Source organism: Tachypleus tridentatus, chromosome 10, assembly GCF_004210375.1.
Source record: "Tachypleus tridentatus isolate NWPU-2018 chromosome 10, ASM421037v1, whole genome shotgun sequence".
NCBI lineage: Eukaryota > Metazoa > Arthropoda > Merostomata > Xiphosura > Limulidae > Tachypleus > Tachypleus tridentatus.
This window is the reverse complement of record NC_134834.1, coordinates 132,096,737-132,121,778: the sequence shown is the minus strand read 5'-3', so window position 1 is coordinate 132,121,778 and position 25,042 is coordinate 132,096,737. Positions and strand designations below refer to the sequence as shown.

Below are 25,042 nucleotides of genomic sequence, written 5' to 3'. Positions count from 1 at the left end.
TGAATAATGACTGCCATCTTAGAAAGCAAGCTTGTTTTTAAAACAACACTCAAGACCTTTTATCTCTTTGGCTAAGACTGCTTAAATTTGGATAATAGAAACAAAAATTTTCCGATTGTTATACAAAATCCAAAATTCATCCATTTGTTCATCATATTATTTTTTGTATAATTCTTGTTTCACAAGCCGTCAGAAAAATACGACTATGAATAACTTATTGAAATGTGAATAAGCCTGCTAAAAAAAACTCCTACGCGAGTCACAGGATTATGTTGATTCTTGAAATAAAAGGATAGATGTTATCAGGTTTGTTCATCACTACTAGCCAAGTTTATATTTAAAGTCATTCAAACATCGAAGACTGCAGCAAAAAAGGCTAGATATACTGCCTCAAAACAGATGCTAAATTAATTCCTGCTAGGGCTAGGGCTCTTTTAAATTTATTATTGAAAGTCAAGATTTTCACCCTCCAAAAGTAGTCTAAGTTCTTCTTTACTACCAGTGTAATCCCTTCGAAACCATTCAAGTATTGCAGAAACGTGGAAGCCTTTTAAGTATGTTACACTAATCAGAAACGTTTTGGATTATTATAGTAAATAATGTTTATATTTTCAACAGTGCCTCTATCCTTATTGGCCTGGCATTGCCAGGTGGTTAAGGCACCCGACTCATAATCCAAGGGGCACTGGTTCGAATTCCCGTCACACCAAACATGCTTGACCTTTCAGCTGCGGGGGCGTTATAAAGTGACGATCAATCCCACTGTCCGTTGGTAAAAGAGTAGCCCAAAAGTTGAAAACTTTCCCTTTAGTCTTACACTGCTAAATTAGAGACGACTAGCGCAGATAGTACTCGTGTAGCTTTGCGCGAAATTCAAAACCAAACCAACCTTATTATTATAGTTTCAAACGCCTTCAGAATTCATTCCTTATAATTTCTTTAAGTCACTGAAAAATCCAGTGTTTTACTAATGCGCATTAATTGAAAAATAGTACGTGCAGCTAATAACATATTAAATGGAAACTGTGATGTTGACGATTAATGATATCTCATGTTTGCTTTTATTTTTTATTTCTCGAGTTTGCTGATATACTTTGTCTCTACGTAGATTTCTGTGGCTGTTTTAATGAGTTTTCTAACAGTAGACCATTATCATAGTAGATTTCTCTTGTATTGTCAGTGACAATTTATGCAACTGATTTTCGTACTTCGCCGAAATTGTGAGTGTGTATTTTATTATTACTCATATTTTTATTTCATAAGCATACTGCAAAATCGTCTGGGTATCTTACACCAAACCTAGACAGCTATACTATATGAAATGCAACGAATATTCATGCATGACCTATTTGAAAGGTTTATTACTTTTCATTGAAAGTTTATTTACGTGGTTATAAATACATAGTATAGGCGATGTTGTTGTGAACGGTTTCTTTTGTACTCGACGCTTATTAAAAACATGTTTACACGAAACCTCAAGCACAAACCCACTTGGCAAAGTAATTAATGGTTGGATGGGAAATAAGCCAATGTAACAGTAAATTTGAAAAACGTGTAACGCTCAATTGAATGTATATGCACGTATGAAGCTTAAAAATCATTCTCCATGAACAGATACAAAAACTTAAAAAACAGTATAACTAAAAAATTGTTAGTTTAAAAAGGGGAATAGTGATCATCAAGAAAGTAAAGAAACAAATTGATTCACAAAGCAAATATAATATATAATATAAAATATATAATATAATATTTGCATTTTGATTCAACTTGATTTTTTACTTTTTTGACGGTCCATATTTCCCTTCGTAAACTAACTATTTTTAATTATCTTCTATCCAAATCATTGTAATTTAGTTATTATGGAATTTTTTAAGTGTATGTGATCAAAATTTACTACTTATTTATTGAAATGTTACCTATGTGATTATAAAAACAAAAAAACGTCCTTAAATCTCAGGAGATTTTGAAAAGAGATTTTTTTATTCATTAAAAACCATATTATAAGTCTTAATAAGGAAGAGGCCATTCTTCGTACGTGTTTATAGATTTACTTTTTGAAGCGTGGGGATGTGTCTGTGCTGGATATGAGCAGCAGAGTTTGTTTTATTGATTTTTCACATGATATTAAATGTTAAGATATGATTAAAAAATTTTTCCGAATTTCGTTTCGGAAATACTTTTGGACTGATGCAATAATAATTTAAAGATGAACAGAAAGGACACGACTGTATTGTTATATTTGTAACGACTAAGATAATTCATTTACTTTGAAAGTTTAATACCTTTTATAACACTTGCCAGATCTGAGATTATATACAATATACTTAATGTCTACATTAAAAAAATACATAGATATGTGAGAAAAATTTAACAACTGTTCTACGATGTTATTTTGTAATTTGACACATTTATCTATGCTTATCAGGTAGGGTGCACCATTGCACGTGCAGGGATGGGTCGGATTGTTCATCGAAACGGTATTTTAAATACCTCCTCAGTATGTCATCATAATTGTAAAATGTTTCCTTTCATAATAAATTTGAGCTAAACGTTCTAGGAATATCTGTACAATCATAGAAAAAGTTGGAATTTCTTGTGCTTTCTTCTGCATATTTTTCATTATATAATAACTCGTACATCAAAACAATGGTGTCAATCAATTTCACCGAGGTGACATAATTTCAAACGGTAGCTTTTTTTACAGAAGTGAGGTTTTCCTTTAAAATGCTCAAATAGAGAGTGAAACAAGAATTACCAGTCAATAACAGATAAACAATAAATATTACAGTTGGCACCTCATTGTACTTAGAACTTGGTTATAATACAACCTTTCTGTGTGTTATGAAACATTGCATTAAAAAACAAGTAAAAAAAACGTTTTATCAAAAAAGGAAGTAAATGCATGGATGACTAATATCAATCCTTCAAACACTATGGAAACAAGGCTGTAGAGATGACATTTGCGTCATTGATACATAATAGCAAATGTAAAAGTTAACATATAATGTTAATAGCAGAGTATATAACTTAAATCGCAATTGCGTTTAGTTCATCCTGTTTTTACCTGTTAACTTTCTACTATATACTGTATTTTGTGTCTGTGCTATTATGTAGTAATGGCACTAATGTAATCTTTACTCTTGTTTACATCGTTTTTAAAGGATTGATATTAGTCATCCCTACAATTACTTCCTTTTCGAAAAGTTTTTTTTTCCTTATTTATTACTGTTTAACGTCTTATATCTTTTTTTTTTTTGTAAGCGTACAGGCTAATTTGTCACTTCAAAATCATTTATTCTTTTCAATACTTTTGTAATATTTAATATATGGCAGAAATATTTAAATAACAGCCTTTTAAGTGCCGATACGAAGAAACCTGTTTTCATACATCACAAATAAGAATTCTATAGATGAAAAAATCTCAAGGTTTTTTGGACAACCAGGTAAAACAACAAATATCTTGAAATACAGGACATAACAAATCTCTTAACCGCAATAAAGTAACTGATATACGATGCTATTGAACTTTTACCTGCGTTTTAAATATATAGCTTGCGTTAGTACTTTCAACCTGAAACACTAGTTGATAAAATGCCACATTAAAATAAGCGTTTACTCCATTCGTCAGTAAGGTTTTCACTGAATGTTTCTGCCATGAAACACCTAAAGATATCATTTAGCATTACAGTAAACATTGACGTCATACATTTTAAAATCAGCTAGACATCCTCAGTTGGAAAAAAAGAAAAAAAGACGTTAAACATTAACCTCATAAATTTTGGAACCAAGGTGAAAAAGAACAATGGACACTAATGGAAGCATTAACTTCATACGTTTTGGAATCCAAAGTACGCTCTCAGTGAGAAAGAACAATGGACATGAAATAATATATGTATGTTTGTGTATCCTTACGATACAAGTATAAAAGCATAATCGACAAAGGTATGAAAATGTTGATTTTTTATCGCTAGAATTCTTTCGTATTCTGTGTTCTAAAAGTTACTTGAGCTTATGTTGAAGTTTCTTTATGTCCATCTGTAACTCTCAATTGCTTTTTATCATGCCGCTTACAGTCATTTTGGTTTTTCTGTACTGAGAATATAAAGATATTTTTAAGACGTGGCTTACAGTACATGGCTGTTTTGTTTGTTGTTGCTGTTTTTTCTGAAAGACGACATTTCTACCTCCACTTGTTTTACATTAAATACATGTAACTCTATAGCAAAGTTATGGTTTTAATGGACTACTTCTGCCTGTTTCTACAGTGGAATGACGTTTCAAGTTTTATACTAGCGCCTTCTCCAGGTCAACGTCCACGTTGGAAGTTCAAAATAACATTATTTAATTATCTAAATTTCAATAACAAGTGCTCAGAATGTGTAACATAAATTATTAATAATGATTGAAGCGTAAGAAAATACTTGATTTTAAGAAAACCGAAAACAAGTTCTCTCGCCAATGTCATAGCAGGAAGGAACAAAATAATTATTAAAGAAATCTGTATGTTGAAATAGTGTTCTTATCAAGCAGTAACGAGTTAATGCATATTTTTTTGAAATTGTATAGTAGTTTTTAGTTTCTTTCAGTAATGCCTGCATATTAAAACCGTTTTAACCTATTTGTTAAGCACAAAGCTACACAATGAATTATCTGCACTGTATTCATTGTATGGATCGAATTCGGAATTTTAGCGATAAGCTGTGAAGTTTGCTGCTGAGCTACTAAAGGGCGTCCTCAATTTTTAAAAAATATATATTAAACATGCATGTTATGATTATATATAATTCAAGTATTTTCTATGATATAAATATATAGATATATTGACTTTATATACTTTAAAATTTTGAAAACGTGATACAATACTTGTATTATCTTAACTTTAATTTTGATAGTTGTCGTTTCTTTATGAACAGAAGAACTAAAGACTACAAAGACCCCCAGGAGGAAGTAAACGATTACCTGGCTCGTGCTATTGACGCTCGCAGTATTGACCAATTACGGTCCGAGCATTGCAAAAGATTCTTACTGAGATTTCGCAAGCCAGAAGTGGAAGAAAAGGTGCAAAAACATTATATATATATGTATCTATGTATACATTAATTTCGTGTATTTATATATGTATGTTTTATATATTAATTTCAAAAGGTGAGAGGTAATCCGTTCATGGATGAAAAACATCATGCTAGCAATCCATTTAACCACATCATAAAGTACGAATTATGCTTTGTTAATGTTTCACCACATTTATATGTTTACTTCACTTTTCTAGTTTCACAGCTTCGGATTAATAATCATTGATATGTGGTTGGTTTTTATCAACCTCTCTATATTTAGTTCAATTTTGCATAGGATTATCACACTTCGTTAAAAAACTTGGACTAAACCAGTGATAGTTTGAGTCGTTAACTAGTAATTACTTTTGAGCTAACCTTTACTCACTCAACTGGTAGAGCACTCGCTCGGTTTACGAAAGGTTTTGGGTTCAAATCTTGCTCGCGTGAGATAAACAAATTGTAGCTCGAACCTGAAGAAGGTGGCCGGTCCTCACTTAAAATAATGATTAAATATTTAGAGGAAGAAAAAACATCATTCGCAAGAATGAAATAAACCGTTTTATATAGAATGGAATTCGTTAACACGTTTTGTTTGGGCCAATGAAATAAACATGCTATCTTAGATAAAACACTTTTTTTTTTGCAATCAAGGTTATGTTTACCGGGCCTGATTCAAGTGGGACGAAATATAACAAAACACATATGTGCTTTTAACTTTAAGTGATAGACGAATAAACTGATAGAAAATCCCATTTATTCTCGATCCTTTTCGTGTAGTGGGGCATCAGAAAATCAGAAAACATTAGAATAACAATAACTGCATCTTTGTACTGTACGAATCAAGTGGGATACCAAATACAAGTTACTTTTAGAATTTCTTCTTTTTATTTTCGGAACTTCTTATGGTTTTTAACGTTAACATGATACTCCGAACAATTCGCCCAACAGGTTTCGGTGTATAGCAACAAAATATGCATTTGAATTAAAGACAATTTATTGAAGTGTCACACTACAATGTCTTTATATGTTACAAATATGTGCAACTGGCTCAAAATTTGCAATTCTAAGTTGGTATATCAAACTGAACTTTTCCTGGCTTTCTTAACTTAAAATTCATCATGTCAGAAACAGTTTTTTCGCCATTAAGGTTGCCTGTCAATTTCACGACACTCGTGGCTTTATAGGTGTGGAAATCCTTGAACCTAATATGTTGAGAAGATGAAATACCTTCTAAAAGTAAGAGCGTATGGTGGGTGTTTCCATAAAAACACAAAATATGTAAAACAATTCTGTAAAATACATCAGAATAATGAAGAAACAGATCAGCAACCAAATCTTCCAGTTTTACTACCTTCAACAAAACTAATAGTCATCTACAACTACTGATAAAATGAACATTGTACATTAAACAATATTCCGTTACAATCACCGATACTATCCTACCTTTAAGCTATATTTTTTTTAAATTTTGATTTTGCATAGTACAAAATCTATGTTTGCTCTAATTCTTACTTTTTCCGTTAAACAATACTCCGTTACCCTCAATAAAAATAGTCTACCTTTAAGCTCTACATTTTTTAATCTTCATTTTGCGTATTACAAATTATCTGTACTTGAGAAACATTATTTTATTATTTAAATTGCTTACAATTTCCCCATATCATTTCCCGGACAACCATTTTACCCGCTGTCGTCCGTACATAATCCTTTAAAATTTTGTAATTTATACTTATCCTTAGAAAAATATATTTATAATTTTAGTTATACGTATTATATATAGTTGTTTTATTCCGAAACATCTTATTTTCTGTTTTTTGTTGTAAATGTCGTTCTCATATTCATCAGCAAACATTCCCTTTTGTTTTTAATCTTTTTGAGTCAGCTCTGATTATTACTTTTTAACCTTTCTGAGTTAGCTCTGATTATTACTTTTTTTAACCTTTCTGAGTTAGCTCTGATTATTACTTTTTTTTTACTTAATGAAAGCTGTTTCCGATCGTCTCTTTCTTTCACTGATTCTATCGATAAATTTTGTATTAATGTTTAAAAGGCTCGTATTTTATTATTATAAATGCTTATGTATTTTATCTGTGCAAACATATATTGTTTTTTTTTTTTCAGTATATGCGCGAAGAAGACAGGATGCTTGAGACGTATTTTTTGTCTAGTGGACTCCTTTTACTTTTCATAGCCGTAATTCAACTTCTTATCTTTCCATTGTAAGTGATAAAGTTTTGTATTAACCACAATATATTAACTGGCGTATTAAAATATCAGACGTTTTCCTCTTGCAATCTTTTTTAATGAAAGCTGTTTTTTTTCTGTTTTGAGGATAATATAATCAGAGAAGTCGATTCTGAAAACCATTTGATTCTCTAAAGAAAAACCAATAAAAGTCAAAAGGTTATTCTTATTTGATACAGTATTGTAGGCAATACGTTTTTAGCATATTTGAGTTTATAAAATGAAATCACAAATCAATCAGTGCATTTTATAAATGTGTTTTCAAATCAGTATGTTCCTAGTTATGTCTCCTTTGTAAGAATGTTTTTATTAATGATGGTATTTGTTAGGGAACTACAAACTGAAACAAAAAAAATACTGACGTATAATTATAAAGCGATGATGGTATGCCATCATATTAATATACGATTTTTTTCAGAAAGCAAAATGTGGATATACACGACTGCTTCCAGTCAAATATGCCCGGCATGACCAGGTGCGTTCGACTCGTAATCTGAGGGTCGCGGGTTCGAATCCCCATCACACCAAACATGCTCGCCATTTCAGTCGTGGGTGTGTTATAATGTGACGGTCAATCCCACTATTCGTTTGTAAAAGAGTAGTCTAAGAGTTGGTGGTGGATGGTGATGATTAGTAGTCTTTCCTCTGGGAGTTTATAGCACTAAAATGTGGAGTTCGCTCACTGTTTTAAACACATAGCAAATAAATCATTGTATAACTTGACGATTAAACAAATCTTATTATTTAAGTTTGGTTCTTATATGAAGAATCTAAAGTACAGTATAAGAAATATGTAAATATAAATTCTAGAAAACGTGTTGTCCGAAGCGTTCGTTCACATTCAAGCATTTCAGGGACTTCAGATTTTATTCTTTTCATTTAAAAGCTGCAACACTTTGCTCAAATTCATTTACTTGTGAGACTAGAAAAAAGATGGAAAATTATAATTTGGATTTTTAAAAGAGATAGAAGCTGTACATTTCAATTTACTTGCATAACCTGTGAATGGGTGCTAAGATTAATATTACTACACTTGTTTTCCCGAGAAACATCTTTGTTGAAAATATATACAAAAATTGAAAACCGAAATATTATATATATATATATACAGAATATATATATAATTTATATATATATATACAAAATATATATATAATTTATATATATATATATACACAATATATATATAATTTATATATATATATATATGATGTATGTGTTTTTTCAACAGCTATTGGTTAAGGCCATTTCTTCAAGTCCTAGGGAGTGTTTGTATTATTGGAGTTCTCATCTTGATTAAAGTTTCAAAACAGGTAAGTATTTGTATTATTCATTTTTTGGTTTCTTTCGGAAAATTTTCTAAACAACAAGGCTTAATTTTATATGCCCTAAATCTTATTTTTCTTTAACTCCCCCAATAAAATAGAAATCACAGTACCTTGATGAGAAGCTGTTTCATGGTGAATATAGAGGGTTGAATACATTACATTAAAACGATTTTAAATATGCAAATCAACGTTTCAAGTGACAAATACACCCGATATAAAATAACTGTGGATGACAAGTATCAGAGCTATATTTGAAACCGGGTGGTTTAAGGAAGGTACACCAATCGGTTTTTGTTGTTGTTTCTTTACGTAAAATATTAATACATATTTCTTCACATCATAAAGAATTATTATAGATTGTGAATTTAGATGTTTCAAGACAGTGCTATTCACTGTAGTTAATACTAGTGGAAACAAATAAACGTGGATCAACTTGGACACCAGGACCATCGAGATAGGGTCCTGAAACAAGTCATAACCCAGCTGTGATAAGCAAGGTGCAGCGTTTAGATGAGAATTCCCAAACACAAAGGCCAGTGGCAACACAATGAAAAAGGATCTTTAGCTGGAAAATTGATTTCACTACATATTTGTTCAACCATCCCACACCACAAGCAGCTGAGAAGTGAAATAAGTGAAACCGATATTAATTATGTTACAAATTGAAACATACTGGCCATGTCGCCAGATACATTACTTATGGATATCTATGCAATCATAGTATTTAAACGGGCGCTGAAAACCATTGTCCTCTTAAACTAGATAATTTGTGGTAATCTTCGAGAAAGCGTGATGTTATTGGGACATGACGACCTTGCGGTGGAAACTACGTTGCAGGAACATTATCAAAATGCATGGTCGTCAAATAGAACATGATTGCACGATGCGACACGGACTGTAACAACGTGTTGAGACTCCAACATCAATTTATAATAACGTCGCAACCTCTGTACTGTATTATATCATTGGCGATTAATTTCTGAGTTATATTGATGGTGTTGTTTGTAACTTGATAAAACATTAGAAGGACATCAATTACTTGGAGACGTTTTTAAAAACATTCAACTAATTACATCTGTCCTATTACATATTACAAAAATAAGTGTAAAGTTTTTATCACAAACTAAAACAGTACCATACAGCAGTAATTATAATTCTTTAAATTATTTTTGAAGAACAACATAATCAACGAGTTGTGAAAATAATAAGACCTGAATGAAAGAGAGAAAGATATCGAAGTTTTAAATATAGTGGGTTAATCGCCCTTTGGAAAAATGATGTTTTAGGTCCCATATTGTCATTCCTCCACTAGTAACATAGTACTCAGTCTAATGGCTATTCTACAAACTTTCACCAGACACCGCAATTTGTATTATAACAAATTTCATAACATGTTCGCTCTTTCAGCTGTGGGGGCGTTATAAGTTATGGTCAATCCCACTATTTGTTGGTAAAAGTGTAGCCCAAAAGTTGGCGGTGGATGGTGATGACTAGCTGCCTTCCCTCTAGTCCTACACTGCTAAATTAGGGACGGCTAGCGTAGATAGCCCTCGTGTAGCTTTGCACAAAATTAAAAAACAAACAATCACTCAAACCATTCATCTTAAACCACACATTTTGATAAACTTTGCTCAATTCACAAAACTATAAACAGATTAATGTTATAAAAAGTTACTAACGCCACATCAATATACTTAAGAGGCACATGGTGGAAATGTATTGATGAAATTATTTATTACCTTGTTCGTGAAAACAGACGTTGATTATTAGATATAGCTGGAAGTTTATGAACTTTTGCCAGATGAGGATATTTCATTTGTTTATTTAAGGTTAAGCACAAAGCTGCATAATAGGCTATCTGTGCTGTGCTTGCCACGAATATCGAAATCCAGGAAAAGTTAGAGTTTTAAGTCACAGATATATCGCTGAACCACTGTTTCTTGAATTTCACGCAAAGTTATACGAGAGCTATTTACGCTAGCTATTTCTAATTTAGCTACTTGTTTACCAAATAATAGAGGTACTGACCGTTACTTATATCGCCCCCATGACTGTAAGGGAAGCATGTTTTGGTGTAAGGGGTATTTGAACTCGTAATCCTCAGATTACGAGTTGGGTCTCCAACACCTGGCCATATCGGGCCTCACTTCTATGAAAACACCTGAAGAATCATTTCTTCTTTTGCACTTTTTAACAACCCCAACATACAAATACACTGTTTTGTATAAAACTTTTACATCAATTTGTCTACATAGCAGCATTATATTATCAAATGGTCGGTCATCTAGGTGCTAAACACGTCGTCACATCACTCCAGTAGCTTATGAAAATCGTTTTAATAACGTGCGATTAAGTTTATGCAACTTATCCTTATTTAAATATTTCATCTTGGTCTGTCTTAATGTAATGTGTTTGTTTGATGATATTTTACATTTCATATAATTGCTCTGAAGAAATTGTTATATATCCTTATAACATGAGTTAGATAATGTGTTAAACTTTCTTATTTAATAATATGTATGTTATTTTAAAACTATAATACAGAATGTTTTTTTCAGTATAATCTAATAGACAAGAAACATTTCACTTCAGTTTGTACTTTATATTTTCAGAAGAAACTCAAATTTGAAGGTAACACTTTAAAAACTTCCACCCCTCAGTAAAACAACAGGAACTTTAAAGGCTTATAAAGCTAAAATCTAGGTTTCGATATCAGCGATGTACACAGCACAGATAATCCATTGTGCAGATTTGCGCTTCGCGATGGTCCAACAACAACAAAAAAAAAACATTTCTAGTAGTCGAATGTAGTTTGATCTATCATTTTATCGTGTTTAAATTATTGAAAAATCAATAATCAGTGATGTCGAGAAACCCACTTGTTGAGAAATTTATATGCAAAAACGGCTCGCTTGGTTTGAGAAAATATTTTACATAGAAGAGCGAACAACGTTTCGACCTTCTTCGGTCATCGTCAGGTTCACAAAGAAAGAGGTAACTGACCGGAAGCTGACCACATGTTTGAAAGGGATTGTGTAACTGAGTGTCGGAATGTAGAGGGCGGTGTTAGATGTTTGAATATATAATTTTATTTATTTTATTATATTAATATAGGTATAAAGGCGTTCCTTTATATTGGTTTATTTTGGGTAAAAGTTGTTGTATAAGTAAGGCTTCTTTAATTTTGCGTTTGTTTATGTTTGTTTCTTTATTTAGTATTTGAGTGTTTTCTATGGTTATGTTGTGTTTATTTGACAAGAACTGACACACAATTCAAAACAGAAATCCACCGAAAAATCACCCATACTGGACTATACATTCCTTGGGACTCAGCACATGAAACAAAACAAAAACTCAACATACTAAGAAACCAAATAAACACGGCCATAAAACTATGCTCACCAGATAAAATTAACGATGAATTAGACAAAATAAAACAATACTTCATCAACATCAATAAGTTTCCTCCACAAACCGTAGAAAACATTATACGCACACACCTAGACAGAAAGCAAAATCAACCAACTAAAGTAAATATATCTCACGAATCAAAAAATCACGAAACCATATACTGCTGTATACCATATATTCCTGACATCAGCAAACAAATAACCAACATTTGGCAAAAATTAGTAACAAAATATGACATTCCAGTTCATACCAAATTTATTCAAAAACCAGGCACAAAACTGAGGTCTATACTATGTAAAAACTACACTGACGAACACCACACCAACATTATTTATAAAATACAATGTGATAACTGCCACGACTTCTATATTGAGAAACAAGTAGAAAATGGAAACCAGATTCAAAGAACATAAAAAGTCACCTTCACACGTTTTCGAACACTGCAAGTCAAATAAACACAACATAACCATAGAAAACACTCAAATACTAAATAAAGAAACAAACATAAACAAACGCAAGATTAAAGAAGCCTTACTTATACAACAACTTAAACCCAAAATAAACCAATATAAAGGAACGCCTTTATACCTATATTAATATAATAAAATAAATAAAATTATATATTCAAACATCTAACACCGCCCTCTACATTCCGACACTCAGTTACACAACCCCTTTTAAACATGTGGCCAGCTTCCGGTCAGTTACCTCTTTCTTTGTGAACCTGATGATGACCGAAGAAGGTCGAAACGTTGTTCGCTCTTTATGTAAAATATTTTCTCAACCCAAACGAGCCGTTTTTGCATATAAATAGAAGCAAAATCAATAGAGAGATGGCAGCACAGTAGAGACTATCAACTTACACCTGGTAGTGTATAATACAATGATCTCGATCGAAATCTTTGTTTGTTTAGTTAATTTCTTTTTCCTTGGCTCTGAGGGTATTCTGTGATTTATTATCAATCATGTATAATTTAAACATTTAAATATTAATGTGAAATAATAAAATGAATAATTGTTGGTTCAGGTACATTTATTTTATTTGTTCTATTTAGTGGACAAAGAAAATTTTTTTTTTTAAATAATTAGTCCCAAATCAACGTGCAATATTGCTCTTATAGTAGTCCTGTGTTTTTACTATAAATACGGAAATTGAGAAGCAAGTTTGCTTTTTGTGTATATATTTGGTTTACAATAACCAGTGAAATATATTATTCAACATAATTAAATTGTATACAGGCAATTTTATTTTTCCATTCTGACTATAATTGAGTTCGTTGTGGGATTCGTTATTCATTATAAATTAATGTGTTGTACAAATGTCATCGCCGGTCAAATACAATTTCATTATGTTTACCGGAGTGAACACTAATAAGCTTAAATTAAAAAAAAATAACGCAAAGATCATTATGTAATGTCTCTTCCCATTTCGTTTATTTTTTATAGACTGCAACCCGCAAGATACCAGCTTTGGTAAGAAAGCTTACTAGTGACATATCTGCAAGCCGGAAGCATAGTCAAGCTGTGACCTTGATTGTACTTGTTATTTTGTTTATCGTATGTGTGGTTCCTTTGGTGAGTTTCTTTGTAAGTTTCTATTGGTTTTGTCAGACTCCTTAATCATAAGTCACAAAATAGGAGCATAAGTATACAAAATGATTGATGGAGAAATAGACTGACATCATTTGTGGCTCTACGCTATGGCTAATTTGGGTACGAGTATTAATCTAGCCATTTGGGGCCCATTCTGAGCTTGGGGAGCACCAACCCTGTCACTAATACAAAACTAAGCTAGACTTAACAATAAATATTAATGTCTTCACGAACAGTAATACTAAATTTTACTACTGTTGAAAGTCGACTTGATTTAACACGTATTCTTCATTCAGTGAGAAACATGTTATATCTTTTCAACAGACGCGAAGTTCGACCATTCTTATGCTATAGAGGTGACAAAAAAATTAACCCACGTGCCAGTAAAGAATGTGGGTACTGTTATGTTGGTCTGTTTAACGTATTGTTTTGATGATAGTTTGGTTTGGAATGACTAGGCCTTACCCTTATAGAAGTGAATTCATTTTAGCTCGCTTGAAGCGTAGTAACTTAAAATGCATTGCTTTGTTACTAGCTGTCAAAGGAACGTTAGACATGGGCGTTTAAAAAGAAAAAAAAAGGGAAAGTAAGTAGCTATATACATTTAAATACCTTTATATGCAAAAACGGCTCGTTTCGGTTGAGAAAATATTTTACATAGAAGAGCGAACAACGTTTCGACCTTTGTGAACCAAAGGTGTGAACCTGACGATGACCGAAGAAGGTCGAAACGTTGTTCGCTCTTCTATGTAAAATATTTTCTCAACCCAAACGAGCCGTTTTTGCATATAAATTTCTCAACAAGTGGGTTTCTCGATATAACTGATTTAAATACCTTGTATTGGTTTATTCTATATTTAGTAACCAGGCATTAACCTAATAAGACAGTTTAGAAATACTGAGACGACATCACGTACACTGCTGGCCAAAATCATAAGGCCAATGAACATAAAATAAAAATATGCATTTTCCGTTGTTAGACTCAACCACTTATTTGAGTAAAGCTTCGAAAGATGAAAATAAGAAAATGGAAAATGAAAATAAAAAAAACTTTTTTATCATTTAATAGGGAATATATAAACACTATGCAAAGCTACTCGAGGGCTATCTGCACTAGCCGTCCCTAATTTAGCAGTGTAAGACTAGAGGGAAGGCAGCTAGTCATCACCACCCATTATTTGTTGGTAAAAGAGTAGCCCAAGATTTGGCGGTGGGTGGTGATGACGAGCATGTTTGGTATGACGGGAATTCGAACTTGTGACCCTCGGATTACGAGTACCTTAACCACCTGGCCATGCAGGGCCTCGTTAGAAAATAAGTTAAATGATGGTAGTTTTCTATAAACCTGTATGTAACAGTAGAAAACATCAGCCATTTATATCAAAGCGTATGCTGTACCATATAAGCCAAAATCTAAAGTTTTTTTACATATTACGTAAGGTAATATATATATATATATATGAGAAAGGCGTAAGTTAAAAATAGATGAATCTTTTAGTTAATAGTTTTGTTGTATTTGGGCATGAATGAAACCAAAATTTAGTAAGCAGAATACTTGTAATTAGATTTAAAGTGAACAAGTGTAAAAAACATCGAAAATGGATGAGTGGCAGTAACTATTACGGCTAACTTCCGTATCGCCCTTCAAAAATGGCGGGACAAGTATTACTACCCTCACCCAACCCCATAATACATCTTAACTTCACACTTTATAGCTGACTACAATAAATAAATTTTGTAAAATTAAGCTTAACCAACGAAAAGGGACAAAAGTGTAGTCGAGGCAGTCAAACACTGGTAAATTCCTTTGTGAGCCAATCAACATTAAGATTATTCATGAAATAAATTTGTAGCGTATTTATAGAACAAGTATTGATAAAAATCAGTTAAATTAACAACTTCTATTATATAGAAAATTCAGTGCGTTTTAGTAGTAACACTATGTTCCAAAAATGGCTTTAGTGTCATGTTGCTTAGCAACAAAAGTATAATTTAATATTGTTGTTAGTCCGCGCACTGATAGTTTAAAATGAAATATATATAGACAACAAAACTGGAAAAATATGTTGATTTCAAGTTTTAAAAAAAGCAAGTTTCGAAGAGATAGAACAATAATTACTTGGGCAGCTGAGTTATTCGGAAACACTGAGACAATGTAGTAAAGTTTTAAGGTAATAATTTTGATTATTCAAATTACAGAAAGAAAAGGGTGGCTGCAAGTAAAAACCAAGTTGGCTCACAAATGGTATAAGAGAAAAAACTAAAAAAAAGCATCAAAAATTTAAGAAATTTAAATATACTGTTATCAAGAACGTTAGCTAAATAGAAAATTAAGACATATATAAAAAGATATATAAAATTTTGGTTTTAATCATAAAAATTAACAGTAATAATGTTTAAAGTAAATTATGAGTAAATAAAATGTTAAGATGGATGACAAAGGAAGGCTTGCATGTAATGATTATGAAATTGCTAGAGTATTATTGTTGTTCCTTAACTTGAACAACTGATGGATGAAAACAAAATTGAACAAGACAACTGCATAAATTCTGAGCTTGTTAAAACAAAAGTGAGAATTTTTAAAGAATCCTAAGTCTCCTTGGTCAGTTAATATTTTCCTGACGGTTGTAAAGGAGGTCAAAGACTGGATATGCAAGCCACTTGCCACAAGTTTTTGTAAGTTCTTCAAACACAGGACAAATACCAAGAGATTGGAAGGAAATTACCTAATGTTTCTTCTATCTTAAAGAGAGGTAATAAAAGTTGTTCCAGTAATTGTAGGCTTATTTGTCTTACATCAGTTGTGAGAAAACGTTTGAAAAGTCTGACAAAAGGTACGTTTAAATGTCATTTAACAAAGTTTAGAATTTTATCGGATTGTTTCACCAAGGAAAAAGCTTGCCTTACAAATATTTTGACATTCTTTGTTGATAAGGGTAAGAATGTAGACTTGGTATCTCAGGATTTTCAGAAAGATTTTGACAAAGTGCAATATAAAAAGCTTTTAAAGAAACTTAGGACCATTGCTCTTTTTTATTTACATTAATGATAGATGAAGGAATTGTCATTAAATTACTTAAATTTTAAAGCTGCTGCTTTACAAAAGGATTTAGATCATTTAGTGAGTTGGTCAAATAAATGGTAGATGGGTTTTAATTATGATAAGTGCAAGATATTGCATGTGGGTTATCATAATTTGAATTATAAGTATTATTTGGATGGGAATAACCTTAAGATTATTACGAAAGAAAAAGATCTTAGTGTAATGGTTGATCAATCTCTTAGTCCATCGTAGCAGTGTACTATTGCTATTGGTACGGTGAATAGGTGGATTTTACGTTGTATCTACAGAAATATTGAGTACAAGTCTAAAAAGTTATAATTTCACTGTATAAGCCACATTGAGATTTCTGTTCATTTTGGGGCTCCTTACTTCAGGAAAGATATTGAATTGTTCGAAAGGATTCGAAGAAGAGTTATTAAAAATGTATCTAGGATGGAGAGGATGTCATATTTAGGAGAGATCAAGATCCTTAAAATTGTTTTGTATGGAAAAAAAGACAGGTTATAAGGAATCTGAATGAATTGTTTCATATTGTAAAAAGAATTGACAGTGTTTATGCAACAAAGTTTCATACTTAACGGCGACAATTATAGAACTATGTAACACAAATGTAGATGTAGGCAAGGTAGAAGCCGTCGTAAGTTAAGATAGTTTTATTTTTCAAATAGGATAGTTGGCCTATGGAATAGGTTGCCTTCGGGTGTTGTGCAGACAGTAAATTTGATAAATATATGAATGACAAGGCCTGGCTTTAATTTTTTTTATTTACTAGTTTTAGTTGAGCTTAGAGGATGGGACAGTCGAGATGGGTCAAGGGGTCTCTTATTCTCCTGAAAATCATGTTATGTCATGTTACAATTAGCCAACAACAATATTGAGTTTTCAGGTGAGTAAGCACTCATACACGCACAAACTAACTTACACACATTGTAATTACGAAAATTATCGATTTAAGTTTCACAATGAAGAACCTTCTCAAGTAAGCTTACTTTCTAGTGCGTGCAACAGCGAACTGAAAAATACGGGTTACTTTCCATGAGTCTTGTACTTAAATGCATCTCGACACTGACAAAATGAGCTGATTAATAATAGTTGTCACTTTACTTGCTGCGATGTTGAACATTAAGTAACACAATAAAGACATTTTCCCATGGGTATTTTCTATATATATATATCGTTCTTACCATAACGAAGTGACTAATAGTAGGTTGACGTGCAACTAATATAAATACATTGTTTCTGGTAACCAAACTTTATTTGGCAGGTTACAGGGAATTTAATACACTATATTTCTGTTCTAAAACTGTCCATGATTCTTTACTAACTATCGAGACACAAGTTTTTGCTAAAAATACACTTTTGTTTTATATTGATATTAGTAACTACGTAATTACTGACAGATAAAATTAGAATTCGCATGTCTTATGGATAAACATTTGTGAAAAATATGGAAGTTCAGATGCTTGCGTTGTCATCTGTGTAATTTATCTTTTCAGTGATATGTTTGTTTGTTAAATTTCACACACAGCTACTCCAAGGCTAACCGCGCTAGCTGTTCTTAATTTTGAAATGATAAATAAAGAGAAGGCCGTTAGTCAGTACTATCAACCATAAACTCTTGAGCTACTCTTTACCAACATTATAACACCCACGGTTGAAAGGGCGAGCATGCTAGGTTACAACTTTTGAACTCGTATTCCTCAGATTGTAAGTCGAGGGCAGTAACTGTTAGGCCCTGCATGGCCAGATGGTTAAGGTACTCGTAATCCGAGGGTCACAAGTTCGAATTCCCGTCATACCAAACATGCTCGTCATCACCACCCACTGCCAAATCTTGGGCTACTCTTTTACCAACAAATAATGGGTGGTGATGACTAGCTGCCTTCCCTCTAGTCTTATACTCCTAAATTAGGGACGGCTAGTGCAGATAGCCCTCGAGTAGCTTTGCGCGAAATTCAAACCAAACCAAACTAATAGTCGAAATATGCATATGTACTTCAGATCTGCTCTCACCTTCGCAACGAATGAAAGTTTAGCGTATGTGTAATTTATATTCGTGCAATGTTTACACTTGTTTGAGAGGTTTACCAGAATGTTTAATTCTTAGGAATGTTTTATTTCATATCCACCCTAGTTCTACTAAAGCGAAAAGACTGAATGTAATGAAGCAATGTCTTTTTCTGGTTGACGAATGTAAACATTAGACAAACCAACATCTACAGATTGTCATTTCTGCCCAAGAGTGGGTGAACTCAGTTTACTGTTTAGTCATATTACATCAGTAAATCATCTGTTTATCTGCCTATCTGTTATTGAATACCATCAGATAAAACTTGCTGCATAATAATAGACTTGTGTACACTGTAAAATTTTGTGAGAACAGATTGTTAGAGATAATTTACGCTGAGAGAGTATTTCACGACCCTCGAGGCACGATTCGCAACTATTGTGTACGTGCGCTCCTACTTTTAAAGCATGTAATGTTACAAATTAGAATACTCTCAAACCGGGTTTGTTTACTAAAAGACAATATCATATATATATAAATAACATTGTAAGTCATGCGATTTTCGGCATGCACAGCACAGACGTATGTTACACTTTCAAAGCCCTCCAGTCGAAATGACAATGGCAAGGCGATCTCACCTTACACACTTATGACCGTTGTCCATCAAAACTAGACGTTTCGATAATTTTAATTTGCTTTTAATAAATTTATCAACCCAGTATGATATAAAGATGATTTTAACTCAGAAATGTATGCAAATATTGTTCACAAAACAAACCTATCTGACATCAAGAACACATTGGATTTTATCTTAGAGAAAAATCTTAGAGAGGGGGAAGAGGAATGTTATTTATATATCTGCATCTCCAAACATTCTACATTTTTAATTGAAGTAGAAGAAAATAATAAAGAAGATTCATGTTATAAATGTAAAAGAACTGCTTCAGATTTATCTGATAATTTGTTGTAAACATTGATACAAATGCTTGAAATATGCAAATGTATATTTATATCTGTAACATGAAATCCAGAGGAAGTAACAGAAATTATTACACCAATGATGCATTACATATACTATATGTAACAGATTTGCTATTACATATTTATTTTAATGTTTGTTTCAATTTAACATATATATATTTAGGACTGTATATAACTTATATTGTTAACACTCCTACGAAAAGTGGGGCCTAATAGGCCCCAGAGCAACTTGAAAGGTTATTAATATTAGGCTAATAATTTTGTATTTAAATGAAATTGCCATTTAAATCCATTAATGAATGGATTAACGAGATTCCCACTGTCCCTATCTACTATCTAGCGAAACCACAGCCAGGGGAAGGGGCTTGGAGAAATCAGGACTAGAAACGTCTTTTCGTAGGAGTGTTAAATGTGTATCACGAAACTTCCGCCTGTTCTCTAAATTTGTAGATTTTCAAATATAAGAATCAACAACATATGTTTTACGAAGAAAAGTAGCGAATTGTTGGGCCAACTGAATTTCCTGGAACTTCGCTTAAAGTTTATAAATCAGTAGATACACAAAATATTCTATGGTTTCTACAGTCAGTATACTATAGGCCGCAGAAGCTATAATTGTGATAAACGCTTACACTGCACAACAATTTTTTGAAAAGTTTTGCTGTTTGTGACAGGTACCCGGTGGGTCTGCACAAATATAGTTTTGGTTTTGCTTCATCACGTAGGAACTCTGAGAAATAGACAGTTAACTGTTTACCGGCAACAACGTATTTAATTGCGTTTATGTTTCTAATACGCTATTAAGTTCAACATAATTAAAAGTGTTTCGCTCCTGATTTTCGTTTCTATTCAATGTCCGGTGCATCACGTTGCAATGTCCAACAGTAGTCAGCAAGCATTGACGGATTCCAGTTGTCCTGTTATCATTTTTTCATTGTATCAATGTCCTGATGAAATCTTTCACCGTGTTCCTCACTGACAGCACCGAGATTTGCGGGGAAGAAGTCCAAGTGTGAGTGGAGGAAATGAATCTCAGGTGACATGTTGCACTTCATTGTTTTGTATGCTTTTGGAAGTTTGTCTACCAGTTGAATATAATGTGGGGCTCTGTAATTGCCAAGAAAAGGCTTTGAAGGCTTTCCAGGCAATTTTTTCAGGCCCAACTAACAGATCTTCGAACCGCTTGTCACTCATAACATGTCTGATCTGAAGGCCAACAAAAATGTCCTCTTTGATCTTGGCCTCAATTATTCTTGGGAACATCTCTCTTAAATAACGAAAACCTTCGCCTTCTTTGTTCATTGTTTTCACGAAATTCTTCATAAGGCCCAATTTTATGTGAAGAGGAGGCAAAAAAATCTTTGCCGGGTCAACAAGCAGTTCATGCGCCACATTTTTCTGTCCTGGGACTAACTTTTTACGAAGTAGCCAGCTCTGTCTAGAATAATGTGACTCTTTGGCACAACTATCCCATTCACAGAGTAACGACTTTCAGATCTCCACAGATATTCCAGTTGTACTTGCTATACTGTATGTGCTTCAGCAACATTTCCATGTTCTCGTAGGTTTCTTTCATGTGTGCTGCATAGCCAACAGGTATAGAAGGGTGAACGTTGTCATTGTGTAAAAGAACAGCTTTGAGGCTTAACATTGATGAATCAATAAAGAAACGCCACTCTTGCGGGTCATGGTCACAACCCAAAGCAGAGAACAATCCTTGGATGTCAACACAGAAACAGAGACTGTGAACTTGTGCAAAGAATTTGGTTATATCATCTTGACGGCTTCGAAAAAACAGAAATTTTCGTGCCTGGTGACAGCAAATACCATTCCTGCAGTCTCGAAACCCAGTAGTTCGGCTTTTGCTTTTAACGGACCCAAAATGAGATATGAATCGCCTGAGGAGCACGGTTCAAAATCCAGATCAATTTCACTGCCAGTTCCATGCATTGCAGTTTCTTCATCTGGTTCGTCTAAGGTCCATTTCGCTGGTGGTTTCGGAATTGGAAGGCTGTCGTCATGTGGCACGGGTCTCATTGCTGAAGGCAGATTAGGGTATTCAATTGATTTCTTGTTTTTTGGCAAAGAAATCAGACACATTAGTCAAACAGAAGTAACAGTCCGTCACATGGTCTTTCTGTTCTCGCCATATCATCGGGACAGCAAACGGCATTGTCTTTCGAGTGCCTCTGAGCCAAGCTCTCAGACAGACAGCACATGTCGCACAACAAATGTGAGGCGCCCATTCCTGGTCTTGATCACCAATTTTACAGCCGACGTACAGATGATATGCTTTCTTCATAAGAGCAGTCATTGAGCGTCTTTGATGAATATGCGTATACTCGCAACAAATATAGCAGAATGTATCGCGGCTGTTATGACATTGACGAGACTTATTGACCAACACCAGTCGTCCTTTAAAACGTCTATAACTAGAGATATTAAGTGAGGAACGTTTACAGATTTCGAACACTACGAACCGTTCAACTTTAGAGTATTATCTTCGGACGTTAGTATTTTTATGAGGACATTCGATACTGTCAGCGGGTAAAAGCTTACCTGTATTTCAAACCGTCAAGAGAAGTGTACCTGTGTATCAACTTAGTATTAATTCGCTCTCCTTGAACCATCAGTAAAAGATTTAGTTCCTGACCATAGAGCATATTCAGTATTGTTTGTAAGTTTGTAAAATTTTTCAATATAAACCAATATTTGTCATAACTATTTGTAATAACCGTTATTATAAATGGTATTTTTCTTTGTATATTAACATGTATTTGTGTTAAGAAAGAAAATTGCGTCTATCAGTCTTGTTGGCAAATATCAAAAATGTGATCAAATATCATAAATGTGATGCATATTGACATTCAATTAATTTCTAAATTAAAATTTCCGCGTATTTGAAATCGTAATAACCAGTTTCTTATTGTAAAGGGAAAAATCCTTATGGTATTGTAAATTTATCATCTTGGTAAAATTCAAATTAAGATATTTCATTAATATTATTATTCTGTAATAAAAACATCTTTTGGATGAAATAATATTAATTAACATTATACTCATTAGAAAATCGGCTCTCAAGATCGCCATGCAATTAAGACCAAATATCACTTTTCAATGTCGACATAACAAAGACAGGTTACTTAATTACGCAAAATGATTTATTTTACATGAAAATCATACATTAGCGGTGTGGTACAAGGCGTGTGAGATTCAAGCATGTAAATAGCGCTAATTTTCATGTGGCATGTATTTAACTTAAGAAAAATATAACAAGTTAAGAAATTACAAATTATATAGTCTTTGATGTGAAAATAAAATTACAAATTTTAGATGGATCAGCTTTACAAATGGCCCGGCATGGCCAGTTGGTTAGGCCAATCGACTCGTAATCTGAGAGTCGATGGTTCGAATCCCCGTCACATCAAACATGCTCGCCCGCCCTTTCAGCCACAGGGGCGTTATTATGTGGCGGTCAATCCCATTATTCGTTGGTAAAAGAGTATCCCAAGAGTTGGTCGTGGGTAGTGATGACTAGCTGCCTTTCCTTTAGTCTAACACTGCTAAATTAGGGACTGCTAGCGCAACTAGTACTCGTGTAGCTTTGCGCGAAATTAAAAGTACAAAATAAACAAACTTAATGGGTATATAATTAAATAATTAATAACAAATAAAACGTGTCACTTTTGATTATCATTTCATTAGTTTGGCATTGTGTAATCTGCCGTAATATATATCCAACATTTGCTGTTAGTACCTGTGCATCTTACTCTCCAATGAAACATACCTAAATTTTTGATGAGAAACACTTGATATAAAAATGTATTTTTGATGTAGCAAGTTAGTGAAAATCCACATAAAAAGGAAATGATGTCTTATCTAACATCTTCTAATGTGTAGAAAAACCAGTGCATTTTGGTAACTATGTCTTCCAAGAGCAGTTTTTAATGTCATGTTGCTTAGCAACAAAAGTATACAGGTTATTCCTTCATGCTAAAATGGGTTCAGAATACAACGCTACCAACCAAATAACTCGAGCGAAGTCAGGTACTTTTGCTAGGATATAATACAATGTTTCACATAATTAAGTAATCTGATATTGTTATGGCTACATTCAAAGGTGGATCCAACTATGTGGTGATATTTGGTCTTAACAGCAAGGTGGTTTCGAGAGCCACCTTTCTAATAAAAACAATGTTAATATTTCATCCGAAAGATTTTGTTCTTATTACGGAATAATAATATTAATGAAATATCTTAATTTCGGTTTCACCAATATAATAAATTTACAGTACTATAAGGATTTTTTCCTTTAAAATAAGAAATTGGTTATATACATGAGTTAAGCTGCAATAAATATTGAAAGGTTGTAAGAAAGTTTTCACTACACTTCAAGCTTTCAATTATAATATCCTGCAGAGACCATTTGGAGGGAAGGGGTTCAGATCCAAAACGATCTAGTGATAGATTGAGGAAAAGGAAGAGAGCATAACCATTCAGTCAATACTCGGTAAAAAGAGGAAAAGAGAACCTTTAAAACTAAACAAACCTAGAAACCAGATATTTTAAACCTATATTAAATGAACTTCGATAGTGTCTTTAGATCTGCTGCAATGATTTCTGTTATTTCTTTTGGACTTTATGTTGCAAATATATATATATATATAATTCAAGCATTTGTATATATTTTTAACAAAAATTCTCAGAAAAATATGAATCAATTTTATTATATTTATAACATACATTTTCTTAATTATTGTTATTCATTTCAGTTAAGAATATTTAATGCTTGGGGGTGCGGATACATGAATAACATTTTTCTTCTCTTCCCTCTCAAATATATCAACATCTGGTGAAAATAAGATATTTAAATCTTGAAACTTTCCTCTCGGATAAAATCCAGTGCATTCTTCATATGTCAGGTAAGATATGTGTGTTTTCTGAACGATTTTTGACCTAATTTCGAGGTTAAATTCAAGCTTAAATCATTTTGACTTGACAAATTTATGAAAGTAAAGCAATAAAATTATTCAAACATCTAGTTTAAATGGAAGTTGGACATAAGTTGTGAGGGTCGCGGGTTCGAATTCCTATTAGAACAAACATGCTCGCCCTTTTCAGCCACAGGGGCGTTATAATGTCACGGTCAATCCCACTATTCGTTTGTAAAAGAGTAGCTCAAGAGTTTGCGGTGAGTGGTGATGACTAGGTGCCTTCTCTCTAGTCTTACACTGCTAAATTAGGGACAGCTAGCGCAGATAGCCCTCGTATAGCTTTGCGTGAAATTCAAGAACAAACAAACAAACAAGTTGTGAGGTGAGATTGCCTTACCATTGTCAGTTCGACTGGAAGACTTTGA

General features: G+C 32.9%; 1 protein-coding gene across 2 annotated transcripts in view; it reads left to right on the top strand.

The window, feature by feature from the left end:
• Window positions 1–25,042, top strand: part of LOC143230337 (adenylate cyclase type 5-like) — a 207,302-nt gene that overhangs the window by 159,165 nt on the left and 23,095 nt on the right. For both annotated transcript variants that reach the window (XM_076463731.1, XM_076463732.1), the window contains exons 10-13: window positions 4,914–5,058; window positions 7,176–7,273; window positions 8,530–8,611; window positions 13,484–13,612. In XM_076463731.1, coding sequence (XP_076319846.1) covers window positions 4,914–5,058; window positions 7,176–7,273; window positions 8,530–8,611; window positions 13,484–13,612 — 454 coding nt within the window. The remainder of the gene's footprint in view (window positions 1–4,913; window positions 5,059–7,175; window positions 7,274–8,529; window positions 8,612–13,483; window positions 13,613–25,042) is intronic.